We start from the raw sequence: 22,223 nt of genomic DNA on the forward strand, positions 1-22,223 counted from the left end.
TTTTGAGTCATTTTTGCCACATGCCCTGTCGTTTTGGACCCTTTTGTGTCATTTTGCACAAATTTTGATTCAGCTTTGGTTTCAGGTTATTGAAACTAAATTCGGAAAAACAAAATCTGAAAAAATCTTGCCTATTGTAGCTTAAAAAAGAAAAAAAAACATGTCACCACTTTTTGAGCCTCTAACATCAGTAGAATTTGATCTGTGGCAGGTTTGATGAGACAAGATTCTAGTTTATTTGATATTTCGATATGTCCAAATACCATTATGAGGCCATTTGGACGTTTTTTTGAGGCAATTCAGGAGATTTTTGAGTAATCTTTAACAAATTTTGTATCAGTTTGGACCATTTTGTGTCATTTTGGACAAGTTTTGATTCAGTTTTGAACACATTTAGTTTCACATTATTGAAACTAAATTTAGAAATTATTCCAAATCAAGTTTCAAGCTTTTTCCGACACAAACAGGACAGTTTCCAGCAGATCCAAATCACTGAATGGATCCAGTAGAGGTCAAATGCTTGACTGCTGTACCTTAAAAATGAAAGAAAATAGCAAAATTTACAAATGTATTTGGTATTGTGGCCCCAGAAAATTCATGTAAGCATAGATATATATATGGATGGATCCATATTTCTACTGAAAATGCAGACTTTTGCTGACGTTTCACCAACTTTTTTCCACAAATTTTTGACTAACTTTTGACAGATTTCAGGTTATTTTAGACAATTTGAGTCACTTTTGATTCTGTTTTGGACAAATTTAGATTCAGCAGCAGAACAGAACGTGTTAGCTAAGAACATTTGTGTTTTCCTGATGAATGTACGTCTGTTTTTAGCTCTACTCACCTCCTCAGAGAAAAATCAGAGCCTTACGCTATTCACCAGATCTGCTCCAATGAACCAAAATAAGGAGCTAAAAAGAGGCTAAAACGCTCCATAGTGCTTAAAAACATCAAAACCTTCATTAGCACAGCTTTAAATCATGTATTTATATGAATAAAACTGGAGCACTACACATGAGCAGAACCATAGTAATTAATAAAAACAACAAATCTATATGTAGTCTTAATGTGAAAAATGTGCAGCAGATGCAAAAAAAAAATCAGTGCAGGAAAGAAACTTGTGGTTAAAAGTAGCAAATATGCTTAAAAAAGAATCTTAATTCTGTGATTGCAGCTTCTTAAATGTGAATATTTTCTGGTTATTTTATGGATTTTGTTGATAAAGAGTCAGAAAACAGTGAAACGTGTTGATTTTAAGCATCCATGGTGAAGCTCAGATACATTTTATTCAAAAAACAGTCTAAAATATAAAATATATTGACTGCAGACATGTAGGTTTAATAAAAAAGGCTCAGGTTGATAATTTATTGTTAATACCGTTTTAACAATAAGAAAAGCTTAGTTTGTATTAAAAATATTAAAATACAGCAAATATTTTTTCATTTTAAAGTCACCAAACATGAGTCTCCACAGTACTGAGATACAGTTTGAAGTTGTAGCAGAAAACAGTGGAAATAATCTGAAAATTAATAATGTGATTAATTGTTTGATCTGTAAAATATGAAGAAAAAAAAAAAACGGTGAAAAATGTCTGTTATACTTCCTCTTCCTGCTTTGTTCATTTAAAAGACAGTCGGTTCAGTGTGACAGAAAACTAAAAAAGCAGAAAGTCATTGAACTGAAGCAGCTGGAGAACATCTGGAGTTTCTGATTTATGAGTGTCGTCGTTTCTCTCTCTGGTGTCCATGATGTGCACGTGAAGGAGAAATGTCCGTGACAGATCAGATACCACAATGAGCAAATTAAACTATTAGAATGATCAGCAGATGTGTTGTTGATGTAGAATTCCTCTTTAACAGTACAACTAATTTTCAGATCCTTCATTAGAGCTGCAACAACTAATCCATTAACTGCTGGTCATTTTGACAGTTTATTAATTGGTTTGAGTGATATTTTAATGAAGTAAAGTAATAATATGAACATTTTCTGGTTTCTTTCCACCTCTGTGATGGTAAACTGAATATCTTTGGACAAAACAAGATATTTGGCATCTTTTAGGAACACTCATCAACATTTTTCACCATTTTAGAGACCAAACAACTAATTAATTAATCTAGAAACAAATCAAAAGTGACATTACTCGTTATTAGCAGTCCTCATTTATTTGTCAGCAGGTTTTGTGTAGTTTATGTGCCATGAGAAATTTTATACTTTAACTAAAATAATGCTAATAATACTGTTTAAATCTGCTGCAAGTTTAGTAAACATAGTTTTAAGTTTTTCATGTCAGACCCAGAATCACATTTCTACTTCACATGAAATGGAATAACAGTAATTCCTCTTTAACCACATCCATAAACCTCCTCTTTGGTCTTCCCACTGCCAGACAGGAGGCCTAGAGGAAGACCAAAGAGGAGGTTTATGGATGTGGTTAAAGAGGACATGAAGGTAGTTGGTGTGAGAGAAGAGGATGCAGCAGACAGGGTTAGATGGAGGCAATTGATTCGCTGTGGCGACCCCTGAAGGGAAAAGCCTAAAGGAAAAGAAGAAGATGAAATGGAATAACAGAGATATGTTTCATTTTTTAGTAAAAGCAGATAAAAAAACAAACTGCAGAGATGGTAACTGGTACAGAAAATTGTTTTGATGCTCAGTTTGTTTCGGAGTTTGTTGTGCTCCATAAATAAAGTTAAATCTTAAACCGCAGAAAGAAAAGAAAACGTCTGACCAGCTGATAGAACTGCTTTGAACTGCTAGTTTAACACATTCAGGTCTAAAATCACTGCTTGAAGACACGGAAAATAAATGAAGAATTGGCAAATCACTAATGTTTATACGAATGTAAAGCTTGTATAATATTAAAATAAGAATTATTTCCTGAACTGATTATTGCAGCATCTTAATACAGGTCAGTTACTGTCACCTCATTTAACCACCATAAAATAATAATTAAAGATGCATAAAGCAGCTAAATGACAGAAACTAACAGGACAGAACTCTGAGTTTTATTACCAAATGGTCCCTAAAGGACTCACAGATGGTAAAGAAGGGCTGTTAAAATCCTTTAAATGACAGTAAACACTCTTAGGATGATTTTTATATAAAGTGCAGCGACGGCGACAGTTTGAGGAAAAGGTGGTTTTAGAGTCAGTTACTGGAGTCTGGTGCTTATATTTTCTGGTGCTGTGAGCTTTAGGTAAACTTAATTCAGATTATTTGGTGAAGACAGAAACGTTACAGAAGCTGAGTTTCTTTGTGTGAAGCGACCCTTTAAAAGGCCCCAGCGTCTTTAGAAACACCATAGAAAGCTTTCAAATAGTTAGAAAAAGGTGAAAATAGAAGCGTTTTTTTCCAGGAGGGCAGGCTGCTGTCATGTGGATCCAGCCAGCAGAGGAGACGTTTCAGAGTTTCGTTGGTTCTGATTGGACGCTGTGGCGCCTCCGTGTGGCCAATCATAGAGGTGGCTGCTCTGCACCACGGCTTCGGCTCGCAGGTTGATTTTCTGGATTTAAAGAAAAACAAAAGCAAGATTAGAAGATGTTTGGACGGATTGATGCCACTAAAGTCTGTAAAGGAATAAGAAGCAGTCAAATTAGAATAAAGTCTCAAAACGGCTCATCAGGTTTTACCTAAAACGTGAAAATACACACACGAACACGTGAAAAACTCTCTATTTTAATATCATTTAGTTTAAATATCTCATCTGATCAAATACTGAAACATTAGAAGGACAACTTGCAGTTTTAGACGCATTAATCTGACGCCTCAAAACTGAATTAAAGTCAAATTATCGTCTACAGAACAGACATTATTTAGAGTTTTTCTCTTAGTTAATTCTGAACTTAATTTTCCATTTCTGAGTTTGAATGTAGGTTCTTCTGACCTGTTTGTGTGTGAGATATTGTTGTTTTTGATTATTTGTGTGACATAATACCAGATTTAAATAGTTTGTTAGTTTGTGTGGTTTTGTAGTAAGAGGGGTTGTCATTCTAATTTTGAAATGAAAAAAATCTTCTAGAGTAACAGGTGGAGGATTGATTTTATTCTTTGTTTGGTTACTGACTAGAAATAATTCAACGTAGAATTCCTGTAAGCTTGATGCTTGTACTCTGGGATTAAATAAATGAGATTTAATGTGGTAATTTAAAGGTTTTTCCTGCTCAAAGTTTCCGTATTAATGCTAAAATCCTTATATTTTTATGTTATTTCTGATTATTTGATAAACAAAACTGTCTTTCATGCTGAGTACATTAAACGTCAATTAAAAAAAATAGATTTTTTTTCGCTTCTCGTTTATAATTCCTATTATTCCAGTTTTGGGGAGGAAGCCAGCGAATTCCACAGTTAGTGATTCTGAAAATTATGAAGTATCGTATTAGAAGATGTTGAACAAAAACAGCAGAAACTGAAGAAAAAAAACAGTTTCACTTGTTGGAGGTGATTTTTCACAGTTGTTCATAAGAGTCAGTTCACACAGTAGGAGGTGGAATCCTCTCTTTGAACGAAGCTCTGATGTGGTGAACACTGCACTGATAACTCGATTATTTAGAGTATTTCTCATTCAAAGTATAGAAGAAACGACTCTAATCCAGGTGTAAAAAGTCTGCAGAGACTTTAACAGCTTCTATAAAAGTACTGAATTAAATCCTATTTTCATTTTGTCATTATGGCTTGTTGAGGGACGATTGTGGAGGAAAAATTTTAACTATATTGATTTAAAATTAAATCTACAGCTAAATTACAGGTGGAAGAAGTGAATTCAGCCAGCAGATTAAGAGCATTTCCTAAAATGTCAAACTACGCCTTTTGTGAAGGAAAAATGACTCCTTCTTTCTAAGGTGTTTCTTTGCATCTGTTCGCTGACATCATCTCAAACCATGTTCTGACAGGCAGACGCTGTAGGAGGAAAACATGCTGGGATTCTGTGATCTGGTCAAAGTTAGATACAGGAGGTCCTCCACTTACGCTGGAGCTCTGTTCCTACGGATCGACTTAAGTTGATTTTTGCCGTAAGTCGGAACTTAAGTACATCACGATATCGTTCAGTTCTCTCCTGAAGTCATGAATACAATTACCACATTAAATCTCATTTACTGAACGCCAGAGGAACAACATCAAGCTGTGGAGTTACAAGTTGAATTATTTCTAGTTTGGCCCAAAAGGAGTTCAGTAGCAGAACCAAGAATAAAGTCGACCCCCCACTTCTTACTTTAAAAGATATTTTCACTGACAAATCAGAAAAAAAACCTGGTTAGCTCATTTCAATCATTACAAAACCACACAAACACAATAAATCTGGATGTGTATCAAATAATAATCAAAAACAACAACATCTCACATACAAACGGGTCAGAAGAATCCAGTTGTACTAACGACTGTCCTGCATGTATGAATCATTTTAAAAGATAACAGAATATGTTGCACTGTTTTTACAACAACGGCGAAGCAACTGGCTGATGTTTGTCAGTGATTCGCCCTGTTCCAGTCATTTTATTCTATCTAATTTCACCTCTAAGGAGACGGCTTTCCTTTTCTTCAAAGCACTGCCTTCAGAAGAGTTTTGACTAAAGCTTGAGAGCCATAATGAAGGAGAATGTAAACAAAGCTGTCTTATAGCGCTGGGAGACGACGTATTCATCCACTCCATTCCCCAACTAGTTCCACATAAAGTGTTCTGACAAAACGCTGTAGGTTGAGGACGTCGTAAACCGAGGACCTCCTGCATGTACGCTGTCTCCATATTGGTCTGTAATCTAAATCTGACCTTCTCCAAACCACAATATAAACCCAAAGATCATGGAGAATCCTCAGAACTGCTGCTGGTGTTGCTTGTATGAACTGCTGCTCTGTCGGTGTCACTTCTCCTGGTATCAGTGAACTTTACTCACAGCCTAAGTCCTCTGAGTCTCCACTGTGTCTCAGCATCACTGAACTTCAACAACACCTTTTTGAACCTTCAGACAGTTTCTCTCCACAAAACTGATTATTTTAATGACAAAATGAGGATTTTCTGTCCAACATCTGGTCCGGAACACAGCAGACTTCCTGCAGCAGTTCTGGAGGAGAAAAGATGAGACAAACTACCTGAAAATCTCTGATGTAGGTGAGGAAGAAGCTGATGAAGGAGAAGGCCAGACACCACTCAGACACTGTGCTGACGATATGAGCCGTATAACCCTGAAGGAGAAACAAGAAGGAACACGAGCATCATCAGAGTTTAGGAGTTGAATATCTCATCAGTTCCTGGTGAAACTCTCTGAACTACAGTTTGGAAACATTTTTTTGCTCCCGTCTCATTTTTCTTCACTGTGGTTTAAAGTCCTGAACCTCTATGGAAACAGAACAACCACGAAGAAAGAGAGAGAAGAAAAGGAAAATGGAGTCAACAGCTCCAACATTTCTCAGTAATGCTAACATTTATTCACAAATGTTGGCATTACTGGGAATATCATGATAAAATGCAGTCATTTTATTACTTGCATTTTTAATTAGTTTCCATACTTGTCAATTAATCATTGGTAATTTTGATATTTTTTTTTAAAAAAAGAGTAAAAATATGTGCATATTTTCTGTTTTCATGCCTCCTCTGTGACCGTAAACTGAACATCTCTGGACAAAACAAGACCTTTGTCATCTTTTAGAGACACTCGTTGACATTTTTCACCATTTTCTGACACTTTAGAGACCAAACAACTAATTAATTAATCTAGAAAAATAATAAAAAGTGAAAATATTTGTCATTTGCAGTTCTTCAGTAATACTAACAGATTCTTTGCAGTTTGTTGTGCAGCATTAGAAAAAATATAGTCAAACAAAACATCAGTAATGGTTTTTAAACATAAATGAGCGGCTTACAAGCAAATTTAGTTTTAAGTTTATGTGTGTCAGATTCAGAATCACACTTTTCTTACCTTCTCATATAAAATGTTCTACCAAATTTATTACCATAAATATGTTCAATTTTTGAGGAGAACGCAGGTAAAACCCAAACTGCAGCAACGGAGATCAGATTTACCTAAACCTCATTTCATGACTTTTTTACAGTTGATTTAAAACAAACTGTTTTGATGCTCAGTTATATAGAGCATACAGTCATTTTATTCCTGCCATTTTTAAATTAGTTTCCATACTTGTCTTCTATCTGCTCTGTGAAAACACTGCCAGCAGTTCAACCAAAAAAATCTCTGAATTTTAGTCACGACCGTCACAGCTGAGTCACTGATGGCTTCACCGTTGCATCGAGGAGCGCAACATTTTTTGCTTTTTACAAAAAGAGAAAACTGTTTGAGAAAACTGTTTTTCTTAAAACAAGAAACGTGGAATAAAGTGAGTTTTAAAAATGATGATTTTAAGCTCAGATTTGGTTAAGTTCAAGGACTGTCGGAAATCTGTCAATTCTTTCTCTTTTTACACTTACTGGCTGACAAATGGTGACATTTTTAGGATTTTTTTTTAAAGTTTCTGTTCCTTTTAAAGTCTCTGGGGGGGTTTTAAGGTTCAAAGGGTTAAATCATGAATTCTCCAGATTTAGACAAACACTGACAGGATTCTTTATATTTCTTCAACTAGAGCAGCAGTACTGAAAGTTAGAAAAACATCAGATCAACACTACTACAACTACTACTACAAAAAAAGCAATATTCTCCTTATTTTTCTAGGATTCAGGGTTCTTTATTGTCAGGTCAGCACACGTGTTCACATGAGGTGGCACGAAATTAGTGCTCGGGTCCCGGTTGGAAGTCAAAGAAATAAATAAAGACAAATAAGGGAAATTACAAACAATATAACCATGTGTTTAGTAGTGGTAAACAGATAAACGTACTGACCGTTTCTCCAGGAATCCAGTGAAGCTTGCGAGGGACGTCCACCCCTGACAGACTGCTGTACATGATGACTGACGACACAAACACTGACGGGCCGTTAAGGATCACAACGTCTATGATAAACAACGTGTTCACTACAGAGTGTGGCCTTAAGGATACTGCTGATGATGCTGCCCAGCGTCAACACCCCGATGGTGAGCCGGACCAGGTAGATGGTCCTGCTGTGGACGTGAGGCTGCATGCGGAAGGACAGCACCGTCTGGACCAGGATGTAGAGAGCTCCGATCCCAAAGGTCAGAATCGCCCCGACCAGGTGCATCGAGAACAGAGTGGTCTTCTGCTCCCAATCACACAAACACAATCTGAATTATTTATATTACCACAGAACAAAGTGTTGTGAACGTTATCAGACAGAAACAGAATCCTGTACAAACACGGAGACAAAACACAACTTGTAAAATGCATTTTTAAACAAAATAAAATACTGAAACAGACAAATAATGGAACATAATGAAAAAATTTAAAGGCTATTTATATTTTTATTCCTAATTAGATTATTTTTATTGTCTATTTTTATCATGTAATTGTTTATAACTTTAATTGTTTAGTTTATTCTCCTTTAATATTCATTTGTTGACTTATTTATGTATGTATTTATTTTACTTATGTATTTATTGACTTATTTATTTATTGACTTGTGTATTTCTTTTAGTTATTTATGTATTTATTTTTTATGGATGTATTTATTTATTGACTCATTTATATATCTATTCATTTAGGGACTTATTTATGTATTTATTTATTTTTCTTATCTGTTTATTTAGGGACTTATTTATGTATTTATTTATTTTTCTTATCTGTTTATTTAGGGACTTATTTATGTATTTATTTATTTTCTTATCTGTTTATTTAGGGACTTATTTATGTATTTATTTATTTTTATTATGTGTTTATTTAAGGACTTATTTATGTATTTATTTTTGTTTATTCATTTTACGTATGTATTTATTCAGGGACTTATTCGTGTATTTATTTATTGACTTGTGTATTTATTTTCCTTATTTACTTTGAGTTTTAAGCCTTGTTTGTGTTTATGGTTTTAACATCCATTTTGTTTTACTCTACTTGTTCTTTCCGTTACTTGGATGTAGGATTTTATTTTTCTATCTGGTGAGGTAGTACTACTTTATTTAAGAATATTTTGCCAGGCGTAGTGGTTAGCACTTTCGCCTTGCAGCAAGAAGATCCCTGGTTCGAATCCCGGGGTGGGCCTGGGATCTTTCTGCATGGAGTTTGCATGTTCTCCCTGAGCATGCGTGGGTTTTCTCCGGGTACTCCGGCTTCCTCCCACAGTCCAAAAATATGCTGAGGTTAATTGATAACTCTAAATTGTCTGTAGGTGTGAATGTGAGTGTGATTGTTTGTCTGTATATGTAGCCCTGTGACAGACTGGTGACCTGTCCAGGGTGTCCCCTGCCTTCGCCCGAGTCAGCTAAGATAGGCTCCAGCGCCCCCCATGACCCTAGTGAGGATAAAGCGGTGTATAGAGGATGGATGGATGAATATTTTGCCATGTTTGGAGTGATCAGCCTTCCGATGCTCTTCCTGAGTTTCTTTCTTTTCTTTTTTGTTATTTATGAAAAAGCCCTTTGTAAACTCTGTTTTCAAAAGGTGACAAAAATAAAATTATTATTATTATTATTATATACAGGTACAAATAGTGGCATTAAGGATGTTAATAATTAATGGTTCATTATTTCTCCATGGTTCATTTTGTCATAAAAGCACCAACATTGACCGGTGAATCCACTCCAGAGCATTTTTTCACAAGAGAACATTTTGTAGATCTCCACTGTTTCCAATATGCATTAATACATATTGTTACACAGCATGGTCTTGTAAATGTATTTGCTTAGTTTTGGTGTTAAAATATGGGAAATTTAGTTCTTAGAATACTAATTGTCAAGTTCTAACACAACAACTTACACCTTGATAGCTTTTTTTCCCCAGTGCACAGCTCATCACTCACACATGCACGCATGCAAGCACGCAGTCATTGGTCCTGATCCCAGATCAGCTGAACTCACCTGGAAGTTTGCCACCACACACATCCCAAACGAGCTGATCAGACCCAGGATCAGCCCGACCAGGTTCAGTCTGTGGAGTTTGACCTCGTCTTCACCTGTCAGAGCCTCCACCTGTTTGTAACGGACGTACACCGTGGCGATACCTGCACACACAACAGCTTTCATATACTGGTGTTTTACAGAGAAGGGTACACTACTAAGTCATAAAGACACAATATCTAACAGCTGCACAAGAAAACTACAATCAGAGATGATAAATTCTTTTTAAAAAATGATAATGATCAACCGTCTGAACTCCAAAACCTGCCGGTGGTCGTGAAGACATGTCATTCTGAAAAAAAATAAACTAAATAAACTAAGTAATAAGATGGAAAAACGTCTAGAATCATTGGATTTTCAACATTCAGACATTCCTTAAACTATATATTTTTAATGAACGGCTTAAATGGAAAACCAAATTCAGTCTCATTTAGAAATTCACAAAAAATAAACCATTCGTATGAACCAGATTCTGTAAAAAAAAAAAACTAAAAATTCTGAGCTCTTCGCCCTAAACATGAAGCCAATAAAGACTCAGCTGTAACCAACAGTTACGAGACAAAAATTAGGAACTTTTCAACTGAACTGCAGGCTGTGTTTAAACGGAGCAGAGAGGAGATCAGTATGGAAACTAATTAAAAATGTCAATAATAAAATATGTACAGCACGGAGAGTCACCTTTTAATCCAGTGTTAGTAACACCTGTGAACATCTGGAAAAACATCAGACAAGTTGGCAGGTATTTTTCTATTTTTGTAGAATAAAAAAAGAAATTTTACTTTCGTCTTTTACGATTTCTGTCATTTTGTAAAACTGATGAAAGATTTCTGATTCTCTCTCCTTCATGGTTGTTCTGTTTCTATAGAGCTTCAGGACTTTATAATGCAGTGAAAAATGAACCATAGTGAGGGAAAAATGGCCAGAAACTGTTCAGAGAGTGGAATATTTAACACAATTTCAATGTCTGATATTCTGTCATCCTCAATCCGCTCAGTTCTGTCTAGACAGGGCGACAAATTAAAGGAAAAATCTCCAGCAGAGTTTAGAGACTTGTGGAGTCAAAGCCAAGGAGGACTGGGGCCGTTTATGTGGTTCTAAACCTAATTAAGGCATTATATGTTCGGCTTTCCTTTAATCTGTCACCAGTCTGTCTGTGTGTGTGTGTGTGTGTGTGTTACCTAAAAAGGCTGACACGTCCAACATGATGCCAAACACACACCTCTCTGGTGCCATCGTTCCAGTGTCACTGCAACACAACAAACCTTCATTAAAAGAAGTTTGAATTGTTTAGATTTTTGAAAGAGTTTTAAAGAAGGAGAAAGTCTTTTATGTCAAAAAATATAAGCATTTGTTAATGTTTACAGTCAAGTAATTCATGAAAATGTTCCCTGAGATAATCCTGGACCATAAAAAAAGTAAAAAAATCAATCAGTTCCCCCTGACTGCCTGAGAATCAGCTGATTATTTATGAACAATGATTTCAGTGTGTTTGAACAGAAAAACTGAGTCCTAGAAACTATCACGGTTATCCTGGAGGTGTTTCTGTTGTGGTTGTCCAAAAATTTACTAAAATACCTGCAACTTCTCCAAAGCTTCCCACAATTACAAAAAAAATGCAAAAACTTGTTATTAAATTGTCCAAAATACCGAAAACCTTTCTGAAATTTAACAATGTCAGGATTGTGTCAAAAATGGACTAAAATGACAGAGAAGTGTCCAAAATGATTCCAAATCTGACCTAAGAGAGCTAAAAATTACCAAAAAGTGTCCACAATCGCTTGAAAATTGTTCGAAAGTATTTTAAAAAAAAGTCTAGAATGACTCCAGACAGGTGGTTGGTGAGAACAAATTAGAGACTTTGAAAGGATTTTTTTAAACATACATTTTCGTTTTAGCATTTTTGACAATTTTCCAGAAGTTTTTGTCATTTTGGCCAAAACATGTTTTTGATCATTTTGGGTGAATATTATGGGGGGCTAGGACATATTTTGAGTCATTTTGCACAATTTTTGAGTCATTCTGGACAAGCTTAGGGAAACAAGTGCATTCTGGGTAAACTTTTGAGGCTTACATCAGCATGTGTGATATGTGGGATTATTTTTACACACATTTTGATACCAGGATCAGCGAATAAACAGGATTCATTCTGTGGCTAAACAGTTTTCTAATAAAGTCATATTTAACACTTGCAAAGTTTGAATGAATCAAAGCAGGTTATGGAGAAAATGAACAAATACCAGATTCATTCTTTAGACTGTGACACCTGGATGGCTGTAAAACTGATCTGGTTGTAGTTTTTAACAGAACTCAATCATCTTGTGTCTATCTGCTGAACTGATGAAGTTGTGAGGCTCAGAAATTATGGAAAAAGTACTAAAAAGTGTGAATTTTGGACCCACTTCTGTGCACTTTAAGGCAGGGCTCCAGACTGCGACTGAATGCATTTTGCGACCAAAATTTGAGCATGTGCGAGTAAATTTTTCATCTACTCGCGCATGTGCGACCAGTAAATTTGCCGATTTCTTTTTAAATTATTATTGAATACTTTTTGTTACTTTTGTTACTGACAAACGTCTGCTCCACACTTCAGCCCAGTAGGCAGTAATGCGCTAGTGAGCTGTTTGCCAACCAACATTAACTCCAAAAGAAGAAGAAAGGAGATGAACACCAAAGAAGAAGAAAGCGGGCCAATGTGTGCGAGAGAGGAGGGCGAATGACAGTGAAGCTCCTGATGTTTCACAAAAGCCTTTATTTACGTTCAACCTTATTTTGAACACAATTTCACCTTCCTGTCCTTCACTCCTTTCTTGTCCCAATTCCAGCTGCTTCTAAGTTTAGACACATTCTTTGTTAGACAGCAACAGCGTGGAACTAGAGTGCCTATATAATGAGAGTGGCGACAACTGGGGATTTGACGCCATTTTGTTTCCATTCACTCAATATGGGACGCGCAGCGCGAGGTGGACATTCACGAAAACTATGGATTGTTTACTGATTTCAAGACATGTTTTGGACAAAATAATTTACTGGCTTGTTTTGTCTGGATGTCCAATGTTGGATTATGGTCGTTTTTAGTGGAATACTTTCATCTGTGACTAGTTTTGAGCCTTCAAAGGTGAGTTGTGCTGTTTACGTTATTTGCTGTTTGTTGGACAAATGTGTTTATATTACCCGCTGTGGTAATCACATCTGAAAGTGGTTTATACCGGCGGATTCATGAGAATCTAAGCTTTCCATGGGTCTATAATGTTTCTATCATCGAGTTTGCAGCTTCGGTCAATTTAGTAAAATACGTTTTCCCGTCCGCCTGTACGCTGCTGCAGCTGTAAGCATATGGCTAACAGCATCCTCATGCTAACGGCGGCTAACAGCCCAGAAACAGGTGAACAACACGGAGCCTGTTCGGGTCATATGAGGCTGATAAGTGACTGCAGGTTGGACGGAAAACAGAAAATAGGAAACAGAAAACTGTCAGCTGTTTGTTGAAATGGAAATCATGTGAATGAACAGGGAGGCTGTTGTCGAAGCTCAGATGGGCCGCTGAAGTTTAACGGGTTACCCCGTTAAACTTCAGCGGCCCGTATTTCATGCATCTCCATGCATGAAAATGGTCAAAGTCAAAATAACCACAACTGCGTAAAATCACATCAAACTTTTCTATCTGTCATTCACCCATACATCATAACATGAAAGTACATACATGGGACTAACCTGGCACAAAAACCATGATGAAGTCGGTTTCCATCCCACTCTCCGGACTTTATTTTCCCACAGTTTCATTCTTTCACTACTCCTGGGAAATCTAAACATGTGTAATCCCTTCTCCGATCGATTTGTGCACCCAAAGGCACAACAGCCCGTCATTTTTCAGGTATTTATGAAACCAAAAAAGACCTAGAATTACTGTCTGCGTTGTAAACAACGTTAACAGGCATAACCGGCGTTCATGAATTGGAAACAAAATGGCTCCTATAGATCACGTGACCAAAATTTTTTGGACCCGTCATGTCGCCACTCTCATTATATAGGCACTCTACGTGGAACCGATTTCTTTCATCTATACGTGAATTTTTGGACTTTTCAGCAGCTTCTTCGTCATGTCAAGTAATCTCTTTTTCAAGAAGCACTTCCTGTGCCACCGGAATGGTTACAAAATAAAGGCCTGTAGCATTAAAAATATGCCTTCAAAATAAAAGCCTGGAGAGAACGGATATTTTAACACTAGCAAAACAAAGGCTTGCAAAAAGTGATAAACTGATCAACAGACTGTTACAAGAGTAATTTACACGTGATTTGGTATAAATACATAACGTGCACATGCATAACACATGCCTGTGCTCAGCACAAGGTCTTTTTTATTAAAGTTTTCATCTGTCGGAAATTATGCTTCAACTAAGCAGCCTCGGTGGAGTACTGCACTCTGACTGCTTTTCTTGTTCTGTTTTGTCAACTGCTGCACAACAAAACGTTAATTGAAAACATAGTTTCTGCATTTATTTTGCAAGTATTTATCAGTAATACAGTGAAAATGAGAGGGAATGTGAATATTTACTTTGCAAGTCGATTTTGGTTTGCGCCCCTAAATTTTCTGGTTGCGCTCCTAAAATTTTAAGTTAGGGGCCACTGTGCTCCTAGGAAAAAAAGTTAGTCTGGAGCCCTGTAAGGGGCTGTAACTATGAAAATATTCATAGTTTGAAGGTAGAACTTTGCACAGCTTCATTAAATATAACTGTGCTGTGTGTGTCAGGTGTGTGTGTCAGTTGTGTACCTGATGTACGGCACCAGAGGATCCACATGTCTCAGCACCACCGCTGTGATGTAAGCGAAGACGAAGGACGCCACCGTCCAGATGACCAGAGCAGCAGGAAGGAAACACAAACCCTGCTGGAACCACCACATGACTGTGTGTGTGTGTGTGTGTGTGTGTTGCTGGTTCCCTCTGTCATGTGCAAAACAACAAACAGCATCATTATTCTCAACTCTTTCATTTCATTCTAACCTGCTGATAAAAACCTAGTCAGAGCAGTAGTGGAAAGTAACTAAGTACTTTTACTCCAGTACTGTAATTAAGTACAAGTTTGACTAATTATACTTGAGTATTTCCACGTTTTGCTACTTTATTTTTCCACTCTGCCACATTTCAGAGGCAAATCTTGTTCTTTCTACTCAATTATCTGACAAATTAAAAATAAAAACACAAACGGAATAAGTAAAATGAGAATATTGTAAATAAAACACAATTACAAATTAAAGCTTCTGCTTCTTCTAGTCTGCTCACATTTAACCCTTGTGTCGTCCTGCGGATCAAAATTGATCTGTTTTAAATGTTGAAAATGTGGACATCATATATTTTCACAGTGAAAATATCTGATGTCCACATTTTCAACATTTTTGGGAAATCTTTGAACATTTTCTGGAGGAAAAAAAGTTAAAAATGTTTCTTAAGAACATTCACCAAAAAAAAATCAGCCAAAATCCAGCGAATTTTGCTGGATTTTGGTAGATTTTTTGTGAATCTTCTTAAAGTAAATACCAGAAATTTTACTGATATATGCATATATATCAGTACATATGCAAATATCTAATCACCTTAGATATTTTTAGGATTTTTTTTGAAGATTTTTACTCATTTTTTGAAAATATTTACAAGAATTTTCTTGAAGGTTTTGCAAATTTTCAGAAACTTTGGGAATTTATTTTGAATTTTTGGATTTTTTTCAGACAAAGACACAATATTTTTTGGGTGTCCACAAGTGAAGACAACAGGAGCGTTAAGCTGCTAAAAGCTCCACCAAACAGAGGTTTTTCACATGGTTTTATTTTAATAAATGTTCCGATGATCAACCTCTCAGCCAAAATCACAGATCAGAGGAAAACTGAAAACAGATTTGTGGGTCAGAAATGTACTTTTTCTTGTTTTAATCAGATTTATCTTCCATCTTTGTTAATAAAACTGGACATAAAGTACTTCAAACTAACCTGCTGCTGACACATTATTAATAATATGATCTTATACGAGTCAGAAGGAACAGATTTGGACTTTTACTTCAAACCACACTTGGCTGCTGTGTACTTTTACTACAATAAGATATTTCATGCAGGTAATCTGTCATCTACTTCCTTAAATAACTGATTAGTTTTTTGGTCGAACAAATGTCAGAAAATGGGGAAAAATCTGTTTTTCTCAAAGTCTAAGACAACAAACATCTTGGTTTGTCTAAAGATATTCAGTTTACTGTCACAGAGGAGGAAAGAAACCTGAAATATTTAACATTTAAGAAGTTGCAAGATCAGAATATTTTGTTGTTTTAAAAAAGAACATCTCAAAACATTTTAATTATGAAAAATAATCTGTGGTAAATTTAATAACTGACAATTTGATTAATAATTGCAGCTCTATGGAGTACGTATCTATGAATAAACATTACTATTTAACCAGATAAAAGTCTACTTTCTGCTCTGTACTTGTTGGATCCCGTCTGTTAAACATTAATCACGCTTCGAGTTCAGCTCCAATTAAAGATCTGAAAACTAAAAAACAGGCGCTCTGCGTCAAACCAAATCACGTCAGCCAACAACAAATTCAATGTTCATTTAATTATTTAATTTGGTCATAAATCAAAAACTCCAGATGTCCTCTGGCTGCTTCAGTTCAATGATTTCCTGCTTTTTCCCCCCACTTTAGAGTCACACAGAACTGATTATCTTTAGGAGAGTCGGTCAAACAAAACAGGAAAAGTTGAAGAGTGTGACAGACTTTCCTGACTGCTGTCGTATATTTTATGGATCAAACAATAAAGCAGTTAATCATAAAACTGATCTTCAGATTATTTTCATACCTGGTGGTCACTAGTTTCTGCTCCAACAACTTGACACTGTATTTAAATACTGTGACATGTTTGGTGACAATGATTAAACTTTACAAATGAAAAATATTTGCATCTGGACATTTATATTTATAACACAGTAATTAAACTTTTTTAAATGCAAAAAAACCCCAACAAATTATCCACCAGAGCGTTTCTGACGACCCTACAGCTTGCTTAGAGTGAATATCTTTTGATTTTAGACGTTGTTTGGACAAAACAAAAAGTCTTGGACACTTGTGATTGGCATTTTGTACTATTTTGTAACATTTTCTCAACAAAATTGATGCATAAATTCAAAAACATTCACATTGAAGACGCTGCAATTGGAGAATTAAGATTGTTGTATTAATATATTAATATTAAATCACGCAAAAAGCTTTTGATGGTTAAATTTTCTCGCATTTTTACCAAACAAAAAATTAATCGATGTCTAATCTGTGGGTTGTTCAATTAACAGCCTGTAAATGTCTAATATATTATAATTTGTTTACATTATAAACATATAAATGAGGAAGTCTATTGTGCTTGTTGTTATTTCTACAGAAGATTTAAACCAACAGCTGCTGGACTTTTACTGCAAACTACATTTGCGGTTACGTACTTTTACTTAAGTAGGATTTTTCATGCAGTAATTTTACTCGTAAAAAAGTACTTTTTCTGTTCTACACTGGTACTTTTACTCAAGTAAAGGACAGCTGCAACTAATAATTAACAGGCTGTAATTGTATAAATGAGGAAGTTAAGGAATGACTCGTTCTTTTTTTTATACAGAAGATGTAAAACAACAGCCCCTGAGCCAAAGGGTTTCCAGTTAAAAACAAATCAGTCTGGTGTTACAAATGAACCTGAGTTTGAATATTTAAATTAACTGATTATTCATGGTGTGAACTTAGGTGAGAAATTTAAATATTAAGGGTTTAAAGCCCTAAAAAACTCTACAAAATACAACTGAGAACACTTGACAATAAAAGATATATAAAGGTTAATTACCTAGAGTATTGTTAATTATGGAGATTAGTCCTAAATTAGTTAGATTAAAGTACAAAAGTGTACATGAAAACCTGATATATAGATGTGTGAATAAAGCATTAAACATTAGTTTAACAACAATTAATCACAACAGAGTAAAGATTGAGCACCTGAAACTAATAGAAGAGAAACAGTTGATTGATTTGTCATGTGTTTCAGTGAGTTATACAACGATAACAGCACAATGTGGAACAGGTTTGGAAAGTCCCCGTGATCTAACTGAGGAAGTGAAACAGGGAAAGCCTGTAAAACCAGCAAAGAGCGATCTCACAACGAGAGTCCATTAAAAAAACTGACAATTTAACAGCTAGTCCACAAAATGACACCAGGTCTGATTAATGGAGGAAAACAACAAGCAGTTAGAAATAAAACAGCTCATCCTGAATACTAAAATATCATTATATTTATAGATTAAATATAAAAGAACAGCATTAAAGTAGCGGGTCATTACTCAGGTCAGCAGCAGCTAGCTAGCTAGCTAACGTAAGCTTCCTTTAACAGCCTTCAAAGACCGACAGCGGCTGAACGTTAAGAGTAAAGTATTCTGCATGTTTAAAAAAAAAAAGTTTTAAAGGTTTTTAAAATTAGTTTTAAACTGTTTTCTTTGAGCAGCTGTCAGACTGACCAGAGTCACACGGAGCTCGGTTTGAAATAAACATAATGACACTCACGTTATTGGAGCCTCACGGCAACCATAGTCCTCCCGAAACGGTAAAATCACCGAACACACACCGTTCAGACCCGGACTGAGGCGTTCAGAGCTTCGTTAATCCTCAGTGAGGTTTCAAACCGCCATTTAAAGAGTAAACTTTTAAACTTCACACAAACGTCTGTGTTCCTCTCTAACTGACGTAGTGCGCATGCGCCTGTCAGTGACACAGACTTATTGGGTTCTGTGTTCACCTGAGTTCTGCCTCACAGGAGAACCTGCAGAAAAACTAGTAGAAACTCTGGAAACCTGGCAGCAAAAGAGCCAAAAAATAGAGTTAAACACTGTGAAATGCTGCTACCTTCAAAACTGGTATAATATCTGCATAACTTTAGCTAGTGATGGTGAGATGAAGCCTCATGAGGCATTGAACCACTTGAGCCAAATGACCCTTCGCTAAGCCCCGCCCCCCTTGGTTACTGTTGCTACGTCTGTCAGGCTTTCCCTCCTAGCATGAAATATGGAGTTTTTAGCAGTACCGGTGAGTGATATTTCTCAGGAGATATGTGCAATTTTCTGGACATTTTCTACAGCGATATCAGAGAGAAGCAGACAGAGGGGTCTCCAATATGCTTTTGAGAACTACATTCACCAAATTAAATGTTGGCAGAGTGCAAATGAAGAGGACGTTAAAATAGAGGGAAAAGCGCACAGATCTCAGTGTAAGCGCCAAACACCCCATGTATTGTCACTTCATGTCAAAAATAATAGGGCTGCTCCGGTTGGAAGGGAATTTCTGTTGCATTGCGCGCTCACTTCCGCTTTTGATGACGTATCGTGCTCAGACGACTCATCGATGTGTCGTTTGGTGCAGCCCTAAAAAAATAATCATATACAAGAACAACAATGTTCTTGTACAGCAGGGTAAGCCGATATGTATTATATACATTTAAATTAATGTTATGTCAACTGTCATTATCATGTGTCTGCCCATTTCTTGCTAAGCTAAATTTGGGGTATTGCCAGGATATTGCTCACATATAGTGGGGCTGATCTACATACTTGATCTCGTTAAGGTAGAGCAAAGCCCAGCAATATCTTGCACAAGTTTGCCACAACAGTGGCACAAACCAAGGGGTTACAACATTAATGCAGTACCGATCTCATCTGTTGCCACCAAAGCCAGACATGAGCGTAGGCAGAGACCCGTAGTCCACCCAAAAAATGCTTAAAGATACCAGTATGTCAGAAGTTGTCTCTATATATCACCAGTATTTATTTTGCTCAAATAATACACAGTAGCTCAAGTTTTAAGAGAAGTAACCTTCCACTGAGACGTCTTTCTTTGCTAATGTTATCTGACCTAACACACAGAGCTACGGTTAGCTAATGTTAGCTAGCAACTTACCTGAGAACAGACGTAGGTGTTCTTATTGATTTTGGAGGGATTCAGCTGATCATGTGGTCTCCTAGCCTAGCCGCGCTAGACCCAGCTCTGAAGACGCAAGGGTCTAGGAACTCTAGACAGGGAGGGAGGCGGGCTAAAAGGTTGTCTTTCAAATCACTCTGCAGCAATTGGGTAGGTATACAACCAATCAGCGCAACGAATAGGCTGACGTAGTTCCTAGAGCGCCGGAAATCAGAGGATGTGGTAGTTCGGTGAAGCCTTATTTATACAGTCATTGGGTGAAGCTTAAGTATATTACAGACATGTTAACAGAAAGATTATTCAGAGTCGGTGCTAATGGAGCTCAACGACTGTTGTCGTTTTTGTTGTCGACCCTGGCAGAGAATTAAATTCGTTGCCGTGGGTTGTCTAGCGTGGCTAGGCTAGTTGTTTCCGGTTGTTTCTGTCAGAATCGTCGCACCTCTGTTGTCACTTAGTTACGCCCGCCTTCTGACTCTACACTTCATGGTGATTCGTTGGCCAGTTTTAGGAGCATCCAGCCTCGAGGCTTACCGAGGGTAACTAGACCCTTGCGTCTTCAGAGCTGGGTCTAGCGCGGCTCGGCTAGCGGTCTCCCACAGTGCTTAATCCACACGCGGCACCTTTCTTCTTGTGTCTTTGGCTTGGGGAATGCAAAAAAGTCAACACCACCCTCCAAGCTTTGCGGATAACGAGTGTCAGACTTGCAAGTACCGTACGCATACTGCTTTGGCATACAGTGAACCCTCGCTATAACGCGGTTCACCTTTCACGGCTTCGCTGTTTCACGGATTTTTTTAGTGCATTGTGTTCTGCATCCTGATTTGCTAAGGGACTGACCAACGTGAACAGTCTCCGCGCCTCGTCTCCTCTGCCATACAGGCCAGCGCTGCCTGCTGTGGAACGCTGGATCATTTCTCTCCTTGGTCTCCATGTAGTGAGACACCCTGAAAGATGGAGCCGACGGAGCAGCCTATCACGGATTTCGCCTATCGCGGGTTCTTTTTGGAACGTAACCCCCGCGATAAACGAGGGTTCACTGTTTTATCTTCTGCTGAAAGCTTGACAGACCTCTTGTGCCTAGTTACAGTTGCTAAGGTAGGATTGGACAGTAGCCATTTGTGGGAGGGGCTTAGCGAAGGGTCAATTGGTGGTTTGCAGTCACATGATCCCAATGATGTAAGAGGTTCAGATGGAGGGCAGGAAGTAGTAGTAAATGATGGATAGCGAGTACTCAAAAGCGTTGGTTGAGCCTGCACATAGCAGGTATTTTCAAAAAATAGGAAAACATATCGGGTATGATCCATACACACTGAGGAAAAGTGATTTCTCATACTTGTTGTCAGACTTGCCTGGTGTGGAGGATGTCGACATCACGAATTACCTTGTCCTCCAGACCTCCTACTACACCGCTAGCCAAATGCGTACAAGAGTCTGGAGGCGTATAACTACTTCGTCTGTGGTTGGGTCAGCGACCTCGGATCCAAAGCAGCACTGAATGACTGTCATCTTGTTTTTGCCCGGGTGAGTAAATGTGATTCACTCTTTAGATAGCTGTTTTGTCACTAATGTAACGCTACATGAATGAACCAATGACGTTAGCCGACATGCTAACTGGCTAATCGTAAATACTGACAAGTTTCTACCTAATGTTTCTAGGTCAACCATTCTCAGAGGTCTAATGAGACACCTTTGAAAACGTGGCTAAAGAAAGCAGAGAAGTTGTTACAGCACATGAGGATGATGTAATTCTGGACAAGAACCATGCATACTACTACCAAGTACAGGCTCAGCTTCACATTGTAGGTGCTGATAACTGTGACTTTGTAGTGTGGAACAAAAATGACATCTTTGTAGCGAGGATTTTGCCTGATGCTGAACTCTAGGACAGCATCATTCCCAAAGTTGAAGAGTTCTTCAGGTACTGTGTCCTTCCTGAAGTGTTGGGACAGCAATTTACAAAGTGAAAATCAGGTCATCATGTGTGTGTGTGTGTAAATTTTCCCTATTGTGAAACTTATGAATTTTAAATCTTAAATTTACTACTGTATTATTTTTTTCTGTCTGGCTTAACTATATTATCTCCAGTGTTGTTAAAATGAATCAAATGTTCTTGTGTCTATACATGTATTTCCATAGGTATTCATAGTATGTAACTGTAATAGGTGAAGTTCTTGCCTATCACAAATAAAATAAATGGGTGTCTGAAATATACCAAGGTCACCTTGTGATGTCAGTTTAAATAACTGTTACGAATTACAAATATTGCAGGGTGGTAATTCAATATTGTCTATCATC

General features: G+C 37.1%; 1 protein-coding gene and 1 long non-coding RNA gene across 4 annotated transcripts; one reads left to right on the forward strand and one right to left on the reverse strand.

The window, feature by feature from the left end:
* Window positions 1–1,250: 1,250 nt before the first annotated feature.
* dram2b (DNA-damage regulated autophagy modulator 2b) lies at window positions 1,251–18,719 on the reverse strand. Its single transcript, XM_022213636.2, has 8 exons — window positions 18,522–18,719; window positions 14,721–14,891; window positions 11,131–11,198; window positions 9,914–10,056; window positions 7,986–8,163; window positions 7,830–7,912; window positions 6,088–6,180; window positions 1,251–3,505 (listed from the first exon to the last, which is right to left on the reverse strand). Exons 2-8 carry the CDS (start codon window positions 14,849–14,851, stop codon window positions 3,374–3,376), a joined length of 828 nt encoding a protein of 275 aa, XP_022069328.1. The 5' UTR covers window positions 14,852–14,891; window positions 18,522–18,719; the 3' UTR covers window positions 1,251–3,373.
* A 243-nt stretch (window positions 18,720–18,962) lies between these two features.
* Window positions 18,963–22,139, forward strand: LOC110964797 (uncharacterized). 3 transcript variants are annotated; one of them, XR_002596616.2, is made up of 3 exons: window positions 18,963–19,040; window positions 21,272–21,449; window positions 21,585–22,139. It is a non-coding gene; the product is annotated as an uncharacterized LOC110964797 (long non-coding RNA). The 3 variants fall into 3 exon arrangements; XR_007941905.1 differs by having other exon boundaries at window positions 18,989–19,221; XR_007941904.1 differs by lacking the exon at window positions 18,963–19,040 and adding an exon at window positions 19,251–19,423.
* Window positions 22,140–22,223: the final 84 nt, after the last annotated feature.

The sequence above is a fragment of the Acanthochromis polyacanthus genome, chromosome 5 (assembly GCF_021347895.1).
Source record: "Acanthochromis polyacanthus isolate Apoly-LR-REF ecotype Palm Island chromosome 5, KAUST_Apoly_ChrSc, whole genome shotgun sequence".
Lineage (NCBI taxonomy): Eukaryota > Metazoa > Chordata > Actinopteri > Pomacentridae > Acanthochromis > Acanthochromis polyacanthus.